Source organism: Hypomesus transpacificus, chromosome 2 (assembly GCF_021917145.1).
Source record: "Hypomesus transpacificus isolate Combined female chromosome 2, fHypTra1, whole genome shotgun sequence".
Classification (NCBI taxonomy): domain Eukaryota; kingdom Metazoa; phylum Chordata; class Actinopteri; order Osmeriformes; family Osmeridae; genus Hypomesus; species Hypomesus transpacificus.
Genome location: NC_061061.1, coordinates 10,781,642 through 10,799,228, shown reverse-complemented (window position 1 = coordinate 10,799,228; position 17,587 = coordinate 10,781,642). Strand labels below are relative to the sequence as shown.

The window sequence follows — 17,587 nt, the reverse complement described above, 5'->3', positions numbered from 1 at the left end:
CTATGCTACAGTCTGCTTTAACACTGTATCCTTTACTTGAATGCCACAACCTTGCTTTTGTAAGTGGAGCATAACAGGGCTTCTTAAAGTTCACCAGCAGATCTGCCCAGGGATGCTGGCTCCCAGGGTACAAACACACGGCACCTATTTTTATCCTTCGCACTTCCTGTCTGTGAAACATTACACTGTGTTCTAGCACCTCCCAATGAGAAACCCAACAGTGCATTTTGGATTAGTACAGATCTTATTTACTGTACATTAAATTCTAAACCAACGGTGGGGTGTAAGAGCAAACTTAGCGACACACCCAACACACACTAACTCATACACACACACACACAGGCTGTTTCTATTCTTACATGTACTGTACCGCACCTGACGGTGCTCTGCTAAGATGGCTCACACAAACGTTTGACAGGTAGGAGACGTGGACTAAGAGAACGAGAGGCTGCCTCAGACAGAGCCGTGAGAGAAGCCCTACAGACAGATCAGGGTTCAGCCAGCTAGCCTGCTTAGCCAGCGGAGTTTCTCCCTGTTAGTTCTGGATTTCAGGTACAATTTGCTTTTTTTGTTGTTTTTTTTCGACATAGGAAAATGCCCTCAGTTTAAAGGGAAAAAAGAAACAAGTCAGTTTATCTTCTCATGCTATGAAAACATTCACCCTTTCAAACAACTTGAAAACTTTCTTTTCTTATTGTCCCATCTTTAAATAGGGACTTAATCAATTCAAACACCAATCAACAATATTTACAGGTGTAAAGGGTCTGCTTTCATGCACCATGAAAAAATAATCTAATGTATTTGTCCAGCATAAGGCTGTTAATGTAAAAGATTCAAGGAGACACCCTGCTACATTGCCAAAGGCAGGTCATATTAAAGGTACTTTCAGCATAAATAAAAAACACGCTGACGAATACTTATGAACGCAGGATATATGCCAGTGCTAGAGTATCTATCTGGCAATGGGAGAGTGTCTCGCTGAAATATTAGATTGATACGTCATGCAATATGTTTTCCAGCATATCATGACATGATTGTGTTAATATGGCACTAATGGTTATCAACGTAATAACATCATAATGCAATAACGTAACAACTGAATTTCAAAACAGCATAGCAATAATGATACGATAAGTATTCATCAAATAAAACAATACAAATAATAAAATGCATTCATTTCGAATAACAATAGCAACAACAACAACCACACATTGCATTTTAGGGGAAAGATTGAGAAGCGGCCATTTCCCTGGGTATGCATTTCCCAGCATGGAAACAGAGAGACCAGAGATGGGAGCAGAGCAGAGGAGGTGACTGTCAGACTGGGTCTTTACCTGCACCCTAGGGACATAAGGCGCTGCTCTTCTGCTAAGGCTTTGGCTCTGGGTAAGCAAAATTAAACAACAAAGAAACCAAATGCAATAAAAAACCAAACACGCCACCAACACAACAACAACAACAACAGCAGGACAACAACACAATGACATCTCGAGCAGGAGGTTCAATTATTATTATTATCTTCTTATTTTTTGTGTGCAGTGTACAGTTCCTTTGTTCATTTATGTCAATCAGTGTCTCCTATTCCCTGGTGTGTTTGGGCGTTATTGTCTGGGAGCCTGTCGGCCCTGGTTCCCCTCCAAGACAACACACTCCAGGAGAAATATTAGTGATGACTCATCAGAATTAAACATTCCCTTCTCTCTGCTTCGTGGAACACAACTTCTCTAATCAACTGCCCCGGCATCACAATGACGCCATTCCAATTGTTCTACCTAACACAGATTGGATGAAAAAAAGAGGCATATTTCGATTCATAACTGCACCAAATTACTCTGTACAGGTATAATGGCTGCGGAATATTCTACAAGGCTTTGCAGTCTGATTCTTTTGTTTGTGCTTCAAGGTCAGCCCCATTCACAGAAGCTGAGAAGTTCTAAAGCCCTGTGTGCAGGGCTACAGGTGGAGACTGCAGACATGACGGCTGGCTGGTGATAGGCTGAGAAGCCTTACATGCGTCATAGGTAGAGGATACATGCCTCGGGGGGGAGAGGGGGAGGGGGGGAGGAGTCTGTGCTACCAGATTGTTCTCGCCGAGCTCTGTCATGCTCTCATACGGAGAACTGTAGAAGACTAAGATGAAATCATCTCAACAGCACCCCGACAACAACACGGAACAGCACAGGCCCCATCGAACCCTCCCCTCCCTCTCCCCCTTTTTCATCTCCTCTCCTTCCCTCCCTCCCTCTTGTCGTTCGCTTCATTTCCTTCTCAAGTTACTAAAGCAGCTTGCTGTCACGCCGGTCCACATGCAATGCGGCACTTTGAGGAGTCCCTTTTGTTTCCAAACCTTTCGAATGAGGGGGGTCCGTGGAGAGACAGGCGTGCTAAGCCTTGGACTGTGTGTGGTGTGAAGCCCAAACACCAGGCCAACAAGTTCAAAATACGACAGCAGTGGAGAGTGATAACAAAGACCCAGAGGTGATGCTGTCCATTCCCTGTGTGGAGCCCCTGATCCCACGTGGACCTACACTCGTTGTTCTAGCCAGTTAATGCCCCCCAGATGCATTGTGGGTACTTACTGAGAGCTGCCCTGACAGGTACTGGGGCGCGTCCCTCAGGACGCTGGGGCTCATGGGAGACGTGACGGAGATGGAGGGGCGGTCCATCTTCTGGGACTCGAAGGAACTCGAACCTGTCACGGGAACGAGGACCATCACATCATGATCAAATCTGACATTCAGGTTACAAATGATTGATTCTGGTTTATGGGAAATGTAAGTGGATTTGGTAACACTCTGGATCAATTAACATGCAGAGAAGGGGAACAGAGGAGGCAGAGAGGAGAGAGAGAGAGAGAGAGAGAGAGAGAGAGAGAGAGAGAGAGAGAGAGAGAGAGGGAGAGAGCAGGCGAGGTAGCATCACCTCTCCTGAGATTTGAGAAGAGTGATATTTCTAGGTTAAGAAAATGTCTAGAAAGTTCTTAGAAAGGTACAGAAAGACAACCAGACGGAGACGACTCACTTGATTCCAGTTGTGCATGTGTGCTGTCTGGTATCCTAGGAATATCTCTGAAAACACAGAGAGAGGGAGGTCGAGGAGGTGGGAGGAGAGAGAAAAAACTGGTCAAATATTGAAACATTCTGAGGTCTATGTGGTCTATACACCGTCTCCTCTTTGAAACAACTAAGCCTATAGGCCAGAAGGTTGTTGTAAGGTCTTACCCTATAGGTCGAGAGACCACCAGCTCCACCTGGGGCTCGGGTTTGGACTCGAGGATAATATTGTAAACTTCTTTAAACGTGGCTCCTTGTAAATGTCTGCCATTCCACTCCAACACTTGGTCACCTATAAGGGACACACACACACACCCACACAAACATAATGACAGCAGAGTAAACCCTGTCTCAGGGTCCATGTGTCTGGAACATAAGACACCATATCATCAGTCAGGTGGGAGAGTTTGCAGGTGTGGTGGGTGTATACCTGGTCTACTGGTCAGTGTGCAGGTGTGGTGGGTGTATACCTGGTCTACTGGTCAGTGTGCAGGTGTGGTGGGTGTATACCTGGTCTACTGGTCAGTGTGCAGGTGTGGTGGGTGTATACCTGGTCTACTGGTCAGTGTGCAGGTGTGGTGGGTGTATACCTGGTCTACTGGTCAGTGTGCAGGTGTGGTGGGTGTATACCTGGTCTACTGGTCAGTGTGCAGGTGTGGTGGGTGTATACCTGGTCTACTGGTCAGTGTGCAGGTGTGGTGGGTGTATACCTGGTCTACTGGTCAGTGTGCAGGTGTGGTGGGTGTGTAACTAGTCCACTGGTCAGTGTGCAGGTGTGGTGGGTGTATACCTGGTTTACTGGTCAGTGTGCAGGTGTGGTGGGTGTATACCTGGTCTACTGGTCAGTGTGCAGGTGTGGTGGGTGTGTACCTGGTCTACTGGTCAGTGTGCAGGTGTGGTGGGTGTATACCTGGTCGAAGGTGGCCCACTGTGTCCGCCAGGCTTCCTCTTCTGACCTTGGTGATGAAAGCACACAGCCGGCCCGACTCTGTGATCTTCCCACCCACCACCTGGGGAGGGTCACACAGGTCACACAGGTCACACAGGTCACACAGGTCACACAGGTCACACAGGTCACGACACTTCACCTCAACTCAGCCAATACAAATTCAATCACTGGGTCTTTTACTTTGTTTCTTGTTTAATGTTGTTTGCATCAGTGTTGACTCTCCTTTTGGGACTGACCCATTGCTGTCATTGCACTTGGTTGCAAGTTGCTTTATATATTCGGCTGTATTTGCAAATAGTTTTTAACCGAGGCTAGCTTCAGACTAGGTGGCCTAACTACAGAATAAATACAAGTGGATCTGATACTGGAATATCAGGCAGTGCAACCAAACTCTTTAGACATGTCCCTTCAATCACTCTGTAGAGTAGACAGGGTTGTACAGTATTATGTTCGAAAATCCTGGACACCTCCCTGATTGAATGAGGCCATACAGTAAATCTGACCCAGAGCACCCAGAGCAGCAACAGAGCACCTAGCAGAGAGCTGATTCAGTCAGCTTTGCACCAATCCCTCTGATGTCATACATTCAGCCATCGCCTGCAAGGTCTTTCATTCTTTGATGACAAAAGGATAACATGTTAAGGGTCAATGAAAAAAGTACATATTTTTAAGTGTGTGTATACGTTTGTATGTGTGCGTGTCCATGCTGCCGTGTACATATTTGTGTGTGTGTTTTGCGTGCATATGCATGTGTGTGTTGTCAGTACATGTTTGTGTGTGTGTGTTGCCTGTATAAGTGTGTGTGTATGTGTTGCCTGTATAAGTGTGTGTGTGTTCTCCTCGGGGCCTGCTCTGGTGCTCTCCATGGTGCTGAAAGTCCCCAGCCCTGCAGGGCAGAGCTGTGTTGTAAAAGCCTGGGCCGCTCTCTCTCTGTGGGCATCAGTCTAATAAAACCCCTCTTAATGGCAGCTGAATGCCAACATACAAAGGAGCTTAGGGAGGTCCGCCAGATGAAATGGTTTTATGTAACAAGCTTGGGCCTGCGAGAGGAGATGAAGGGAGGGGAGGGGAGGGGAGGGGAGGGGAGGGGAGGGGAGGGGAGGGGAGGGGAGGGGAGGGGAGGGGAGGGGAGGGGAGGGGAGGGGAGGGGAGGGGAGGGGAGGGGAGGGGAGGGGAGGGGAGGGGAGGGGAGAGGCTGAAGTGGACAACCTAGTTGGCAGTCTGGCTGACTGGTTATTTGGTCGACTGGTTGGCTGGTTGTCTTGCTTCTGTTGCTGAGATGACAGAAAGGCACTGGCCAGTCACAAACATGGCCATTCAGGATGTTCATTCAATCAGTAATGATTTTCTCATCTTGCCACTCTCCTGTTCTATCCTGATGGTCTCTCTCTCTCTCGTTTCTTTCTTTCTCTCCTTTTCTTTCTGTGTCTGTCCCTATCTCTTCCTCTCTGTCACTTTCCCTCTCTCTCTCTTTCTTTCCTCTCCTTTTCTCACCCTCTCTCCGTCTCTCTCTCTTCCACTCTCTCTCTCTCTCTCTCTCTCCGTCTCACCGTCCATCCATCTCTCTCTCACCCTTCTTCTCCCTCTGTTACTTCCTCTCTTTCCCTCTCCCTCTCTAAAGACCTCTAAGGACTCCATAAAAGGAAGGAACCACATCCCTCTATCTCCGACCACATGGTGATCTGGGATGAGGCCGGGGGTAGAGGCAGCTCTGCAGGGAGCTTCAAAAGGCCAGGCTTTAACATCAGAAGGGCACCCGCAACTGTGTATTGATGGAATTAGGACAAGAGTGTACAAATATGGAGTCATATTCAATAGTTTGACTGTTATGCAAACTGGATTTTACCAGGGAGACTGACAGGGTCACAGTGATCTGTTTGTGGCCAGTGGAGCGAGAAATGTAGTTCATTAAAACAGTTCAGATTGAGCATGTTTGGAAAATTACAGTGTTCAATATCAAACACACTCCATTAATATCAATCAGTTGGCTAATTAGGATGCTAATGAATATTTATATTGAACAAAACATTAGAGTAATCAATCATCTGCAGCCAAGGGTTGCCAAACAGCCAAATATCTCTTTGAAATGACACTGTGTGTGTGCATGTACGTGTGTGTGTATGTGTGTGTGTGTGATTATGCATGTGTATGTGACCAGACAGGTCCTCACCTTCAGTCCCAGCAACGCTCCCGAGTCTGGTGGCACGCTGCCATCCTTGAGACGCTTGTTGAGCAAGATCCGACCAATCAAACGATCACCATCTTTGGAAGGTTGCCATGTCACCGGGTGCTACAAGGTTAGCGACAACACACATACACACACACACACACAGACGTGTTTTACGACCGATTCGCAAGACATCAGACTACTTCAGTAAAAACACATGCCATCATGATACTGATAGTTGTGGGGTGGAGGAGATGTGTGTGTGGGAGGGGTGTTGGGGGAAGAGAGGAGAGGGGACTATCAATTCAATGTCATTGTATAGGAGGGAAGGATCACACAAACCCTGTTGGTTTATCTAATCTGCTCATCAGGGCTCTTTAGCATTCCTCTTTCAGATTACGTAATCTGGATTTTCTTCAGGATTACTGGATGTCCCAATTAGATAATATGAGGCAAATTAAATTGTATCCTAATTTTTCATAAAACGCCCCCTGCAGAAGCACAATCAAAGCGTGTCGTACAGTTCAGTAACAGGAGTCTGTTTCCTGTTGTTTAATAGCGATGTCAATATATAGGGGAATATCTTTGTAACGTACATAAAATATTCAGCAGAGACAGAATATTTGGTTCTGTCTGTGACTGAGTTTTTAAGTGCATGGTCATTATCCTCAGCAGTTTGTGTGACCCTGCAGACATGGAGGTGCACTGGGGAGACATGAAGACAGAGTTCCATGCAAAGTAGAGCAGGAAGACCCAGACTCACATCTTCCTCTATTCCAGCCCTAGTCTTAGTCCTATCCCAGTCCTAGTCTTAGTCCTATCCCAGCCCTAGTCTTAGTCCTATCCCAGTCCTAGTCTTGGTCCTATCCCAGCACCAGTCTTAGTCTCATCCCAGCCCTAGTCTTAGTCCTATCCCGTCCCTAGTCTTAGTCTCATCCCGGCCTAATCTTAGTCCTATCCCAGTCCTAGTCTTAGTCCTATCCCAGCCTTAGTCTTAGTCCTATGCCAGCCTTAGCCTAAGTGCTACCCATCCCTAGGCTTAGTCCTATCCCAAACTTAGACTTAGTCCTATCTTGAACTAAGCCTTAGTCCTATCCCATCCCTTCCTGTAGTACTGTGTCAGTCTCTACCCCAGGTTAAGCTCTAATTCCAGCCCAAGCACCTGCCCCAACCCTAGTTCTAGCCCAAGCACCCCCCCCCCCCCACCCCCCTCCCCCAAAAACTCTGCTGCCCCCAGAGCTGATGTGAGTTTGGGACCAGCCTTGCTTCACCGCTCCGCTGCCCACACACTATACATCTCTCAAGTGGAACACTCAAACATGAGGAGAGAGAAACCAGATCAGTAGGGAGCCGACCCCCCCCCCCAAGACCATGAAGGACACAGATGCACGTCACCCGGATGAAGAAGGAGAAAACAAAGTTTACATCACACGTGACAGTGGACAGGGGAAAAAAGAAAAACTATTTTTTTTTGTCAGTGCCAAACAAATCCAACTGTCCTTGGTCTAGAGTATGCTCGTTTGATGTTTTGAGAGTAATGTGAACTGGGGGTGGGGTGCTTTGGATGAGGTCGTATTTGTGTGTGTTTGTAGTTGCAGGGGTGGGGGGTGGGGTGACAGCTAGGAGAAGGAACCTGTATTAGAGGCGTCCATGACAAATTAAGATGGCCGCCAGGTCACTAGAACTCTGAGAGTGACTGACATGCAGCTGGAGTTGATCCAGTGTGCAATTACAAACAGAAAGGGTTCAGTTTGGTCTTTTGGAACATAACGGTGCAAAACTATTCTTTGTAGGGAACAAACAGCAGAGCAAGCAAGAGGCACCACAACACTTCCTCATTAGGCCCCACCCAGCAAAGGTGCAGTGAATCACAAAAAAACTAAACAATCAAGGGGGAGCTCAAGGGGAATTAATATTCAAACCAACCAAAGAAAACAAAAACATAAACAAACATCTCACCTACTCACAATCAGTGACAGATATCAACAGAGACTGGATGAGGTAGGTCAATAACTCACAACTCAAAAACAAAAGGGAGAGAATGCAGGCTAGATGAGTTGGCGGTACCTTCTCATGGCTATGGCTATGGTCCTCATTTAGGGTAGTACTACTGCACGTGTCAACACCAGAGTCTTTAACCGGGGGCTCATACCACTCCATGTCCTCTTCAAAGGAGTGGCCCCCAAAGCGAACCATTTTCTTTTGCCTCTCAGATAAAGGCTGTGTCGGGTCGGACATAAATGCCTGCTCAAATGTTTTTCTTTTTCCCCATTGACTGCCCCCTACAGGTGTGGGATAGAAACAGAAAGAAAAACAGAAAGACACATGCGAGAGGTGTAAATAAAACAAAGAAAAACATGAGATGTCAGAGAGGGGGTGGGGGGGGGGGGGGGTAGAGGGGGAAGGGGAGGGGGGGGGGGGGGGCGAGGACAGGACTCCGCATGTCTCACCAAAGACATTGGGGAGGCCTCACTGCTGTGCCAGGAAGAATGGTCCCACCAGTGGCCATCCAAATCTCCTGTGGACGGACCACACACACACACACACACACACATACACACACGCAGACGCACAAGCAAGCGTAGGCACGCGCACGCACGCGGGGGACAAAAACACATTTAGGCACACACAAGCACACGTGCACACGCATACACATACACATGCGTGATGAGCACCAGCACACACACAGACGCACATACACACACCAAACACACACACAAAAGAGAGAACAGCGATAGGAACAAGTGAGGAAACAAGAAAAAAATCACACACAAACGCATGCACATCAGACACGGACACGCGCATACACAGATAGATATTTGTTCAATCAAGTCACACACACACACACACACGCTTAGGGGACATGAGCCCCTAGGTACCAAAAAACGCACACACCTGAAGTACATTTGAGATGCTTTATGCAGACACAGACATTCTCACAGTTAAGTGTTCTCTCCATTCAAGCTCCTCTGCTCCCTCCATCTCTCTCTCAGGAGGAAAGGGATGGAGGGATGGAGAAGAGGGCAGGTCGCAGGCAGCCCAGGTCTCACACCTCATATATAATTCATTCTTGTTTCCTCTCATCCTCTCCACACTGACATGCTGTTTAGCTGCCGGGCTTTCTGAAACAAGCCACAGATCTCTCACTCTCTCTTTCTCTCTCTCCGTGTCTCTCTTTCACTCTGTCTCTCTGTCTCTCTCCCTCTCCATGTCTCTCTCTCTCTCCATGTCTCTCTCTCTCTCTCTCTCCCTGTCTCTCTCTCTCTTTCTCCTTCTTCCTCTCTCTATGTCTATATCTCTCTCTCCATGTCTCTTTTTCACTCTCTCTTCCTCCCTATCTCTCTCAATCTCTTTCTCCGTCTTCCTCTATTTCTCTACATCTCTCTCTCTCTCTTTCTCTCTCTCCACTCGTAACTTTAAATCAGCAGACTGAGACTCGTCTTGTTCAAACAGAGTTAGTGTTGCAGCTTATCTTATCAGGCAGCATGAAGGTGGATGTGGGCCAACGCTGTAATAAGCTTAACTGGGCCAGTCATGGCCCTGTCACAGCACCGTCAACTGGGCCAGTCATGGCCCTGTCACAGCACCGTCAACTGGGCCAGTCATGGCCCTGTCACAGCACCGTCAACTGGGCCAGTCGTAGCGCTACACAGCAACGTCAACTGGGCCAGTCGTAGCCCTAGTACACAGCAACGTCAACTGGGCCAGTCGTAGCCCTACACAGTAACTTTAACTGCCCTCAATCTAAAGTGCACCACAGAGAGCTTTTTAAGATGGCATCCTGATTGCTACAATCCTGCAATTGCTGCAGACTTGAGAGACAGAGCCATGGGCAGCAAATGGCTGTAATTGCATTAAAATGTTGGGTTCTCTCTCTCTCTTTCTCTCGGTCAACGTGTCCAAGAAGTTTCGAAAAGAGATGTGAACCTTTCCAGTAGTCATACCTAACAGGTCCTAACATTCCTCTATCCCTCAGGGGATGGGCACACGTGCCGGAACTTTCCATTTGATTAAGAGGCTTAAAAAACCAAGCTAATTAAAACGAGGCAAAACATTTGGAATTGAAAGGTAGGTTCCCACAGGAGGGAGGGAGGGAGGGAGGGAGGGAGGGAGGGAGGGAGGGAGGGAGGGAGGGAGGGAGGGAGGGAGGGAGGGAGGGAGGGAGGGAGGGAGGGAGGGAGGGAGGGAGGGAGGGAGGGAGGGAGGGAGGGAGGGAGGGAGGGAGGGAGGGAGGGGAATCTGGGCTGGGAGTAGTTCTGTGACCGTAACCAGGACATACTGACACCTTATCGCATTATTCTACTCCTATTAAATCAGTGAAGAACAGAATAAAGGACTTCTTTTTTGAGAATCTAAACCTACCATTGCTCCCTAGTATCTCACACTGTAAGATCAGTGTTGATTAAAAAAGACTTCTTCTTATCTTATTTCTGTTTACAGTAGTAACCCAATCGAGTTGTGACCATCAAAAGCACAAATGGTTGACCATAATACAACCAAGTCCAGGTCTTCAACTCTGACTCCAGTGCTGTGTGGTCATACATTCACACCACATAGAAAAGTAAGACATGTCTATGTTTAGTGTCCTAGTTACTGTAAACTGAACTGTACACTGTATAGAATAGTTAATATCTCCTACTATTCCAGCGCATGCTGTTGTCTCTGTGTTAGAGTATTTCTTTTGTTCTACTGAGTGGTGCCATGGCCTAGGGTGCAGACAGGGTCGTGTCAAATCCTGCCCGAATTCATCCTGTGACCGGCCTGATACACGCATCCCTTCCTTTGTTTGACTTCCTGTGTACAGCGAAGGGTCTAATGGGTCCATATTGGAATGGTTCGCTTCTAGCTCTTTCCTAATGCACAGAACCATGTCAGTGTGTGTGTGTGTGTGTGTGTGTGTGTGAGAGTTGTGACATTCCCAAAGTCAGATCTTTCCCTACAGCCCAAATCCTCCGGTCGCGGGGCGGAAACGCTAACCTGGATCTCTCTCCCCACTCCTCTAACGAGCCGCACAGCTGCGACTCGTTCCCCAACCAAAGCCCTCGGAGGGGAGGAACGCCGTGAGAGGAAGATGCCTCCAGGGACAGTGTGCGCCGGGCTGGCCGTTCCCGCAAAGTGTGTGTCAGGGAGCTGTGTGCCACACGTCCAGCCCAGAGCGCCCGGTCCAGGTGGAGCAAGGCTCTCCAGTGAGAAACCCTGAGAGGAGAAACTAGTGTCTTCATGTTTGAACCCTGTTTCTTTGATCAATCAAATTCCTCACATTCTGTCTCCGACTTCCAACATTTTTTACGTGTTTCAGCCCTCTGACTCTCCACAGTGGTCACAGTGTGTCTGCGTGTGTGCATTTGTGTGTGTCTCCCTCTCTTACTTTCTTCCTCGCTTCCTCTCTCCCTCTCTCCCCTCTCTCCCTCTCTTCCTCCGTCCCTCCTCCCCTGCTGCCCCGCTGTCTCTCCCTCCTTCTTCCATGCCGACTCCTTTCTTGTCTCTCTCTCTCCTACCTCCCCCATTCGGTCGGTGTCAGACAGGACTCCTCCCAGACAGAAACATGATGCCTGTATGGGGACAGCGTGCCCCTCCTAGCCAACAGCTGGCGACCACACACAGACGCACACACATCCACTCAGACACACCTGGCCCTCGCTCATTATCTGTCCATTAATGTTCGCAACAACATGAAGCGGATCGCATCTTCTGTGTGTGTGTGTGTGTGTGTGTGCCTGCTCACCCAGCCAGGGCTCGTGTGTGTTTCCAAGCAGAAGGAAACTCATCACTGCCCTGAATTATGAGCATCAGCAGACTGTTGCCTGCCTGCCTGCCTGCCTGCCTGTCTGTGTGTCTGTCTATCTACGTATTTTCCTGCCTGCCTGCCTGCCTGCCTGCCTGCCTGCCTGCCTGCCTGCCTGCCTGCCTGCCTGCCTGCCTGCCTGCCTGCCTGCCTGCCTGTATGACTGTCTCTGCCTGCCTGTCATTGCATCTGTCTCACTATCTTGTCTGTCTATCTGTCTGTCTGCCTACTTCCGCATCTACCCGCCTCCCAGTCTCCCGCCCTCCCCCCCTCCCTGCTTGCCTTCCTCCCTTTTCCAACTCTCCCTCATATCACTCTCCCTCCCTACCCCAATTCTGCGCTTTCCCCCTACTCTCTACTTCCCTCCCTCCCTCTCTCCCTCCGTCCCTCCCGCACTCCCTCCATGCCTCCCTCGCTCCGTGGCCCCTGCAAACTGCTGATTCAGGGCTGAGGAGGAGCCTGGGGAGCAGGGAGAGAGTTCAGCGCCAGCAGGCTCTCCATCACTTTGACAACTCAATAAAAACCAGTGTAAACTATTAATTGGATCATTAATTATTGACGCTGTTTTTACTACAATTCTGGGGGCGAGTTCAGAAAGAGAGAGAGGTGAAACATTGTGTGTGTTTAAACATAGTATCCATGAGGAGAGGGGATTGGGGAGGGAGGGGGGGAGGAGAAGGAGAGGGGGTGCGGGGGGGGGGGGGGGGGTGTTTTGGGAGGAGGCAGATCGTTAAAGACATCTCGTGAGGACCCAGATGATTCCTCATGGCAGCCGTGTTTCTGGAAGATGTTCCTTTTTTTCTTTTAACACACGGTTGATATTGATAGCAGACACAACCTCCTCCTCTCCTTCCTTCTCCGATCCTCCTCCTTCTATCCCTGCCGCTCCTCCCTTCTCCTCCCCTCTCCTCTGCTCTCTCTTTCTGTCCGCTCGGCACTCTCATGAGACAGCATGTCGGAGGATCAATAGGCAGGAAAACTGAAGGAGAGGGACGTCTCACTAAATCAGTCTCCAGCCCTGGCGGGCATGAGCCAGGCCCATTACGGCTGGCACGCCCCTCCACCCTCCTCCTCCCTCCAACAGCCTCCCCCCCTTCCTCCTCTTCCCTCCAGTCCCCGCCTCCTCACCTATGCCTCCGCCAGGGCCCCCGCGGGGTTAGAGAGCATAGTAAGACCTGCTTAGCTCACCATTACCTGGCCATCTTTTAACACCCCCACCACACACCTTCACCCTTGGGCACTCAAAAGGCACACACACACACACAAGTGACCACATGGCCAAAATATGCTTTCTCTCTTTCTTTCATTTTCCCTCTCTCACCTCTCCTCTTCCCTCCTGTGTGAGAGGCACATAGGTACTGACTCAGTCCTACCCAAACCCTAAGAATAACTCGCTCTATTTCTTTCTCTCTGTCTCTTTCTCTCTCTCTCTGTCTCTCTCTCTCTCGCTCTCCCTCTCTCTCTCTCTGTCTACCTATCCTGTAAACCTGGAAAGTCCTCACATCAATAATGTAGCCCAGCCAAGCCTGTGTGTGTGTGTTTGTGTGTGTGTGTGTGTCTGCGTGTGTGCCTTTGTGATGAGGACACTTACATAAGTGAACCTGACTGACTGTGTTTCCCTCCAGAGAGGTGCTACAAAAACACTTCTCAATCTCCATCTCCCCATCTACCCTCCTCCAACTTTCTCTCTCTCCTCACTCCTTGTCCTCTCTACTCTCCTCCCACATCCATCTTTCCCCTGTCATTTCTGGTCACCCAGACCTCCCCCCTCTGTGTTGTCAAGCGATTCTGACGTCTCCAAGCAAAGGCCCCTATAATTACAGCTTTGACGACAAAATCAATTTGCAATTACGACCACTGTCGACCGTGAGCGCATTCAAGTGGCCAAATGCTAGAAGGATCGCTTTGGATGTTAATTCTGTACAAAACAGGTTTAATTCAGGCAGAAAGAGAGAGAGAAAGAGAGTGTGTGTGTCTGCCCCTGTCCATAAACATTTCCCTGTTTCCTACGAACAGACAGGTGCAGGGTAGGGACTGAGAGTGAACTGTGGGACATTTATATGGGTCTCCTTGTTGCTTCTGAAGTAAAGGAGGTCTGAAAGGCAGGGCGGAGGCACATGTGCCGTGTTCCGTCTCATCTCATGGCCTTTTATCCAGCACAGGTATGTTCTCAAACAGGGTCCTTGAGGATCTCAATCCAAGCTGCCAAACCTCCGAAGAGGAGTCAGGTGGCTGAGTGGTTAGGGAAGCGGGCTAGTAATCAGAAGGTCGCCAGTTCGATTCCCGGCCGTGCCAAATGCATTGGTCCACTTCACCCTACTTGCTTCGGGGAAATGCTCTGGATAAGAGCATCTGCTAAATGGAAATGTAAGACATTTAGTTCCATGTAGCTGAGCTTCTGTGTTAGGTATACACTTGTATTCAGACTACACACAAATCTCTCTCTCTGGAAGGAGGTTTAAAATGTTGTCTAGCCTAGCCTAGCCACACTCGATCCATCCATGTGTACTGCAAATCTCTGATGCCGAGACACCAATGCTTTGGTCCTGGAGAATCCAGCAGTGGGAAGGTTTAATTAGCCCTCCAACATTTAATTACATCAGCCTCCACCTCTATTAATTAATATCCAGACCTGATGACATTGTTCTTAGGCTCTGGGTGCTGTAGCTTTCTCTGAGTGACTGGAACAAACCCAGGCCTCACACACTGTCTGAGAGAGGTGTCACACACACACACACATCCACCTAAACACACAAAAACACATGTACCCTACACACACCGCCACTCACACAGACAGGACATACGTTTGGCCAGCAGATGTCCTCATCAAAGCTGAACACCCCATATATGCGGTTTATACAAACACACACATACACACACACACACACACACACACACACACACACATAGGAGTGGTGCTAACCACCGAACCCCTCTGACTTAGAACAGCAAGAGAGAAAGAGAGAGAGAGAGAGACAGAGGGATGGAAGGAAGGAGGTCAAGCTGCTGAGAGAAGGAGGTCAAGCTGCCTACCTTTTTCGCTGACAGACTCACTCTCAATCTCCACATCCTCACAGCTGGTGTACTCGGGCGTGGTGGCCAGCTCCTCCTCCGAGCTGCTGAGAGACACCTGCCTCATCTTCCCGCCCCGCTTGGTCTTGTGAGGCTTGGGCGGGGGCGGGCGGACCGACTCGGACTGGTCGGAGCTGAGCGAGTCGTTCCTCAGCATGGTCTCCATCTTCTCCCTCTTGGTCTTCCTCACCGCCGAGCTGGGGTCCAGGTGGTGCTGGCCCCCCCTCCTCATGGGGTCCTCCCCCCGGCGCAGGTCCCCCCTCTCCCCCAGGACGGGGCTCCGGTGCGGGGTGGGCGGGCTGTGGTTGGAACCCCGGTGGCCGGCCCCCATGCCCGAGCCGGGGGGCCCCGGCGAGGAGCGGTCCATCGAGTACGACCTCTGACCCACCATGGGCGGCCGGCGCTCCGTCAGGTGTTGCCGCGACAGCCGCACGGGCCCCATCTCCGCCTCGTCCATCTCGGTGTACGCCAGCGACACGTCGCTGTGGCGGCGCTCGTGGCGCGCCCGGCCCACCTCGGCGTGCATGCGCATCTGCTCCTCGTACGGCTGCGGCTTCACCGGGTACCGCGCCAGGTTGGGGTCCGACCGGTACCGGCTCTGGTACTCCTCTTGGCGCTGACGCTGCATCTCGTACTCAGAGGGCGGCGCGTCGTCTAGCGGCGGGTACTCCTGGTCCAGGGGGTACTCTTGCGAGTGCCAGCGGCCCCGTTCCCCCCGGTAACTGGCCCTGGCGGCGTCGGCGTCCGGGTGCATGGGCGAGCCCCGAGGGCCCCCCCGCCGCGGGTCTCCGTCCCCGTAGTCAGACGGTGATCTGGGCATGCCTCCGCCGACCCCGGGGGCATACTGCGAGTGGTCGCCCCGCTCCTCCCTTTGGTTGTATTTTTGGTTTGGATCCCTGGATGCCGATGGGCTTCTTTTCCTGTCAATCAAGAGCACATGGGGAGAGGCGGTCAGTTACAGAGACGGGGGGATGTTGAGGTTGTGATTGGCCACAGCAGGCATGGGAGGAGCTTAGGTCAAAACTTTTTTTTTAAATCTCTTCTGCGACTCCAAATGGAAGAGAATAAAAAGTGAATTAAAAAAGTACAGTCATGTTTAAGATGTTCTCTGAAGCGTCCCTTTCATTTTGTACCTGACAACATTCCATAGATTTCATAGGGGCTCATTAATCACCCAAAGTTCCCGGCTCCAGCTGCCATGTGATTGGCTAGCTTACTGTGCCGTGTGATTGGCTAGCTCACTCACTTGTCTCGCTCACTAGGCTGTTCCAGAGCAGCTCTGGCCAATCAAACCTCAGTATCACCTGTGAATTATTGTTTGCCCGACCACACCAGGCCAGGCAGGTCAGACCATTTCAGACCTGACCAGGTCAGTTTGGGTTAGGCTAAGGAAAGACAGTATTGGGGCCGGCTGTTGCATAATAATTCCCTGCAGGACACTAACTGTCCTTCATTCACAAGCCTAGAGCCTGATGGCAGGCAGAACACACACACACACACACACAGTTCTCTCAGAGGCACTTCCCTTGCTGACTCTACAGTCTCACCCCTACGGCTGTGGTGTGTGTGATGGTGGGGGAAATGCTTCAGTAAGAACTCTTAGTATGCCCCCAGGGCCCTGGGCAGTTGCCACCTTAGGGCTGCTGTTATGAAATATTACTGTACATCCTCTCTCTCTTTCTCTCTCTTCCTCACACATGCTCTCTCTCTCTCTCTAACACGCACACACAAACACACACACACAGCCCCTAACACAAACAATCAGCCCCCTCACAAACTCACACATACACATACAGCCCTCAGGCAGACATGCACGGTCATAGCCACACACTCCCAGACTGTCCCCATGCACACACACACACACACACACACACACACGAACACACCTACACAGCACCTGACAGGCTCCAGCGCTGCCTGGCACATGTTCTTACGACACACTCACTGTTTAAGCCCTACGCGGCCTCGCGGGCCAAACACCAAAAAGTCGTCAGCTGCAATGTTGTATTAACTCGCGTATCATTAGTCTATCCTTATTCATTCATTTTTCGACGGACATGCGTTCTTTTTAAGTCCCAATGCCCCGCGTGAGGGCCCACGAAAGCCTTACACGCAGGTTAGGGGTCAAATTCAAAAGCTTCCCTGGTTAAATGCCGTGCTCAAGGGGCACAGCGGCTGCTGGCCGGCGTCGGCGCCATTGGACATCATGCCCCCAGAGTGTGAGGAGGCCCTTCACACAAGACCCTCTGTCCACACTGCCAGCTGATCTCTCTCTGTGCTCACCAGCTTAACTAGGACATCACTATGCTGATACCACATCTGAATTCAGGCCCATGTGACACACAAAGACAAGTGTGTGTGGGGGGGGGGGGGGGGGGAGGAAGATGCAGACAGACAGTATTGTGTATTCAGGACACCCACTGCATGGTGGCGATAGCAGGCTGGTGGTGTAGGATAGTGACGTACGCCGAAGCTGCGCTGCTGTGATCTCTCCTCTCCCCTCCTCGCCATTGCGCTCCTCTCTATTCTTTGCCCCTCTACTCCGTCACGACTTTCTGTGG

General features: G+C 50.2%; 1 protein-coding gene across 1 annotated transcript in view; it reads right to left on the bottom strand.

Annotated features, from left to right (window-relative positions):
- Positions 1–15,743, bottom strand: part of rims2a (regulating synaptic membrane exocytosis 2a) — a 65,093-nt gene extending 49,350 nt beyond the window's left edge. The window contains 7 exon segments of the mRNA XM_047030330.1: positions 2,580–2,692; positions 3,022–3,068; positions 3,222–3,345; positions 3,964–4,063; positions 6,173–6,292; positions 8,620–8,687; positions 14,988–15,743. Of these exon segments, the coding sequence (XP_046886286.1) occupies positions 2,580–2,692; positions 3,022–3,068; positions 3,222–3,345; positions 3,964–4,063; positions 6,173–6,292; positions 8,620–8,687; positions 14,988–15,654 (1,239 nt within the window). The 5' untranslated portion in view covers positions 15,655–15,743.
- Positions 15,744–17,587: the final 1,844 nt, after the last annotated feature.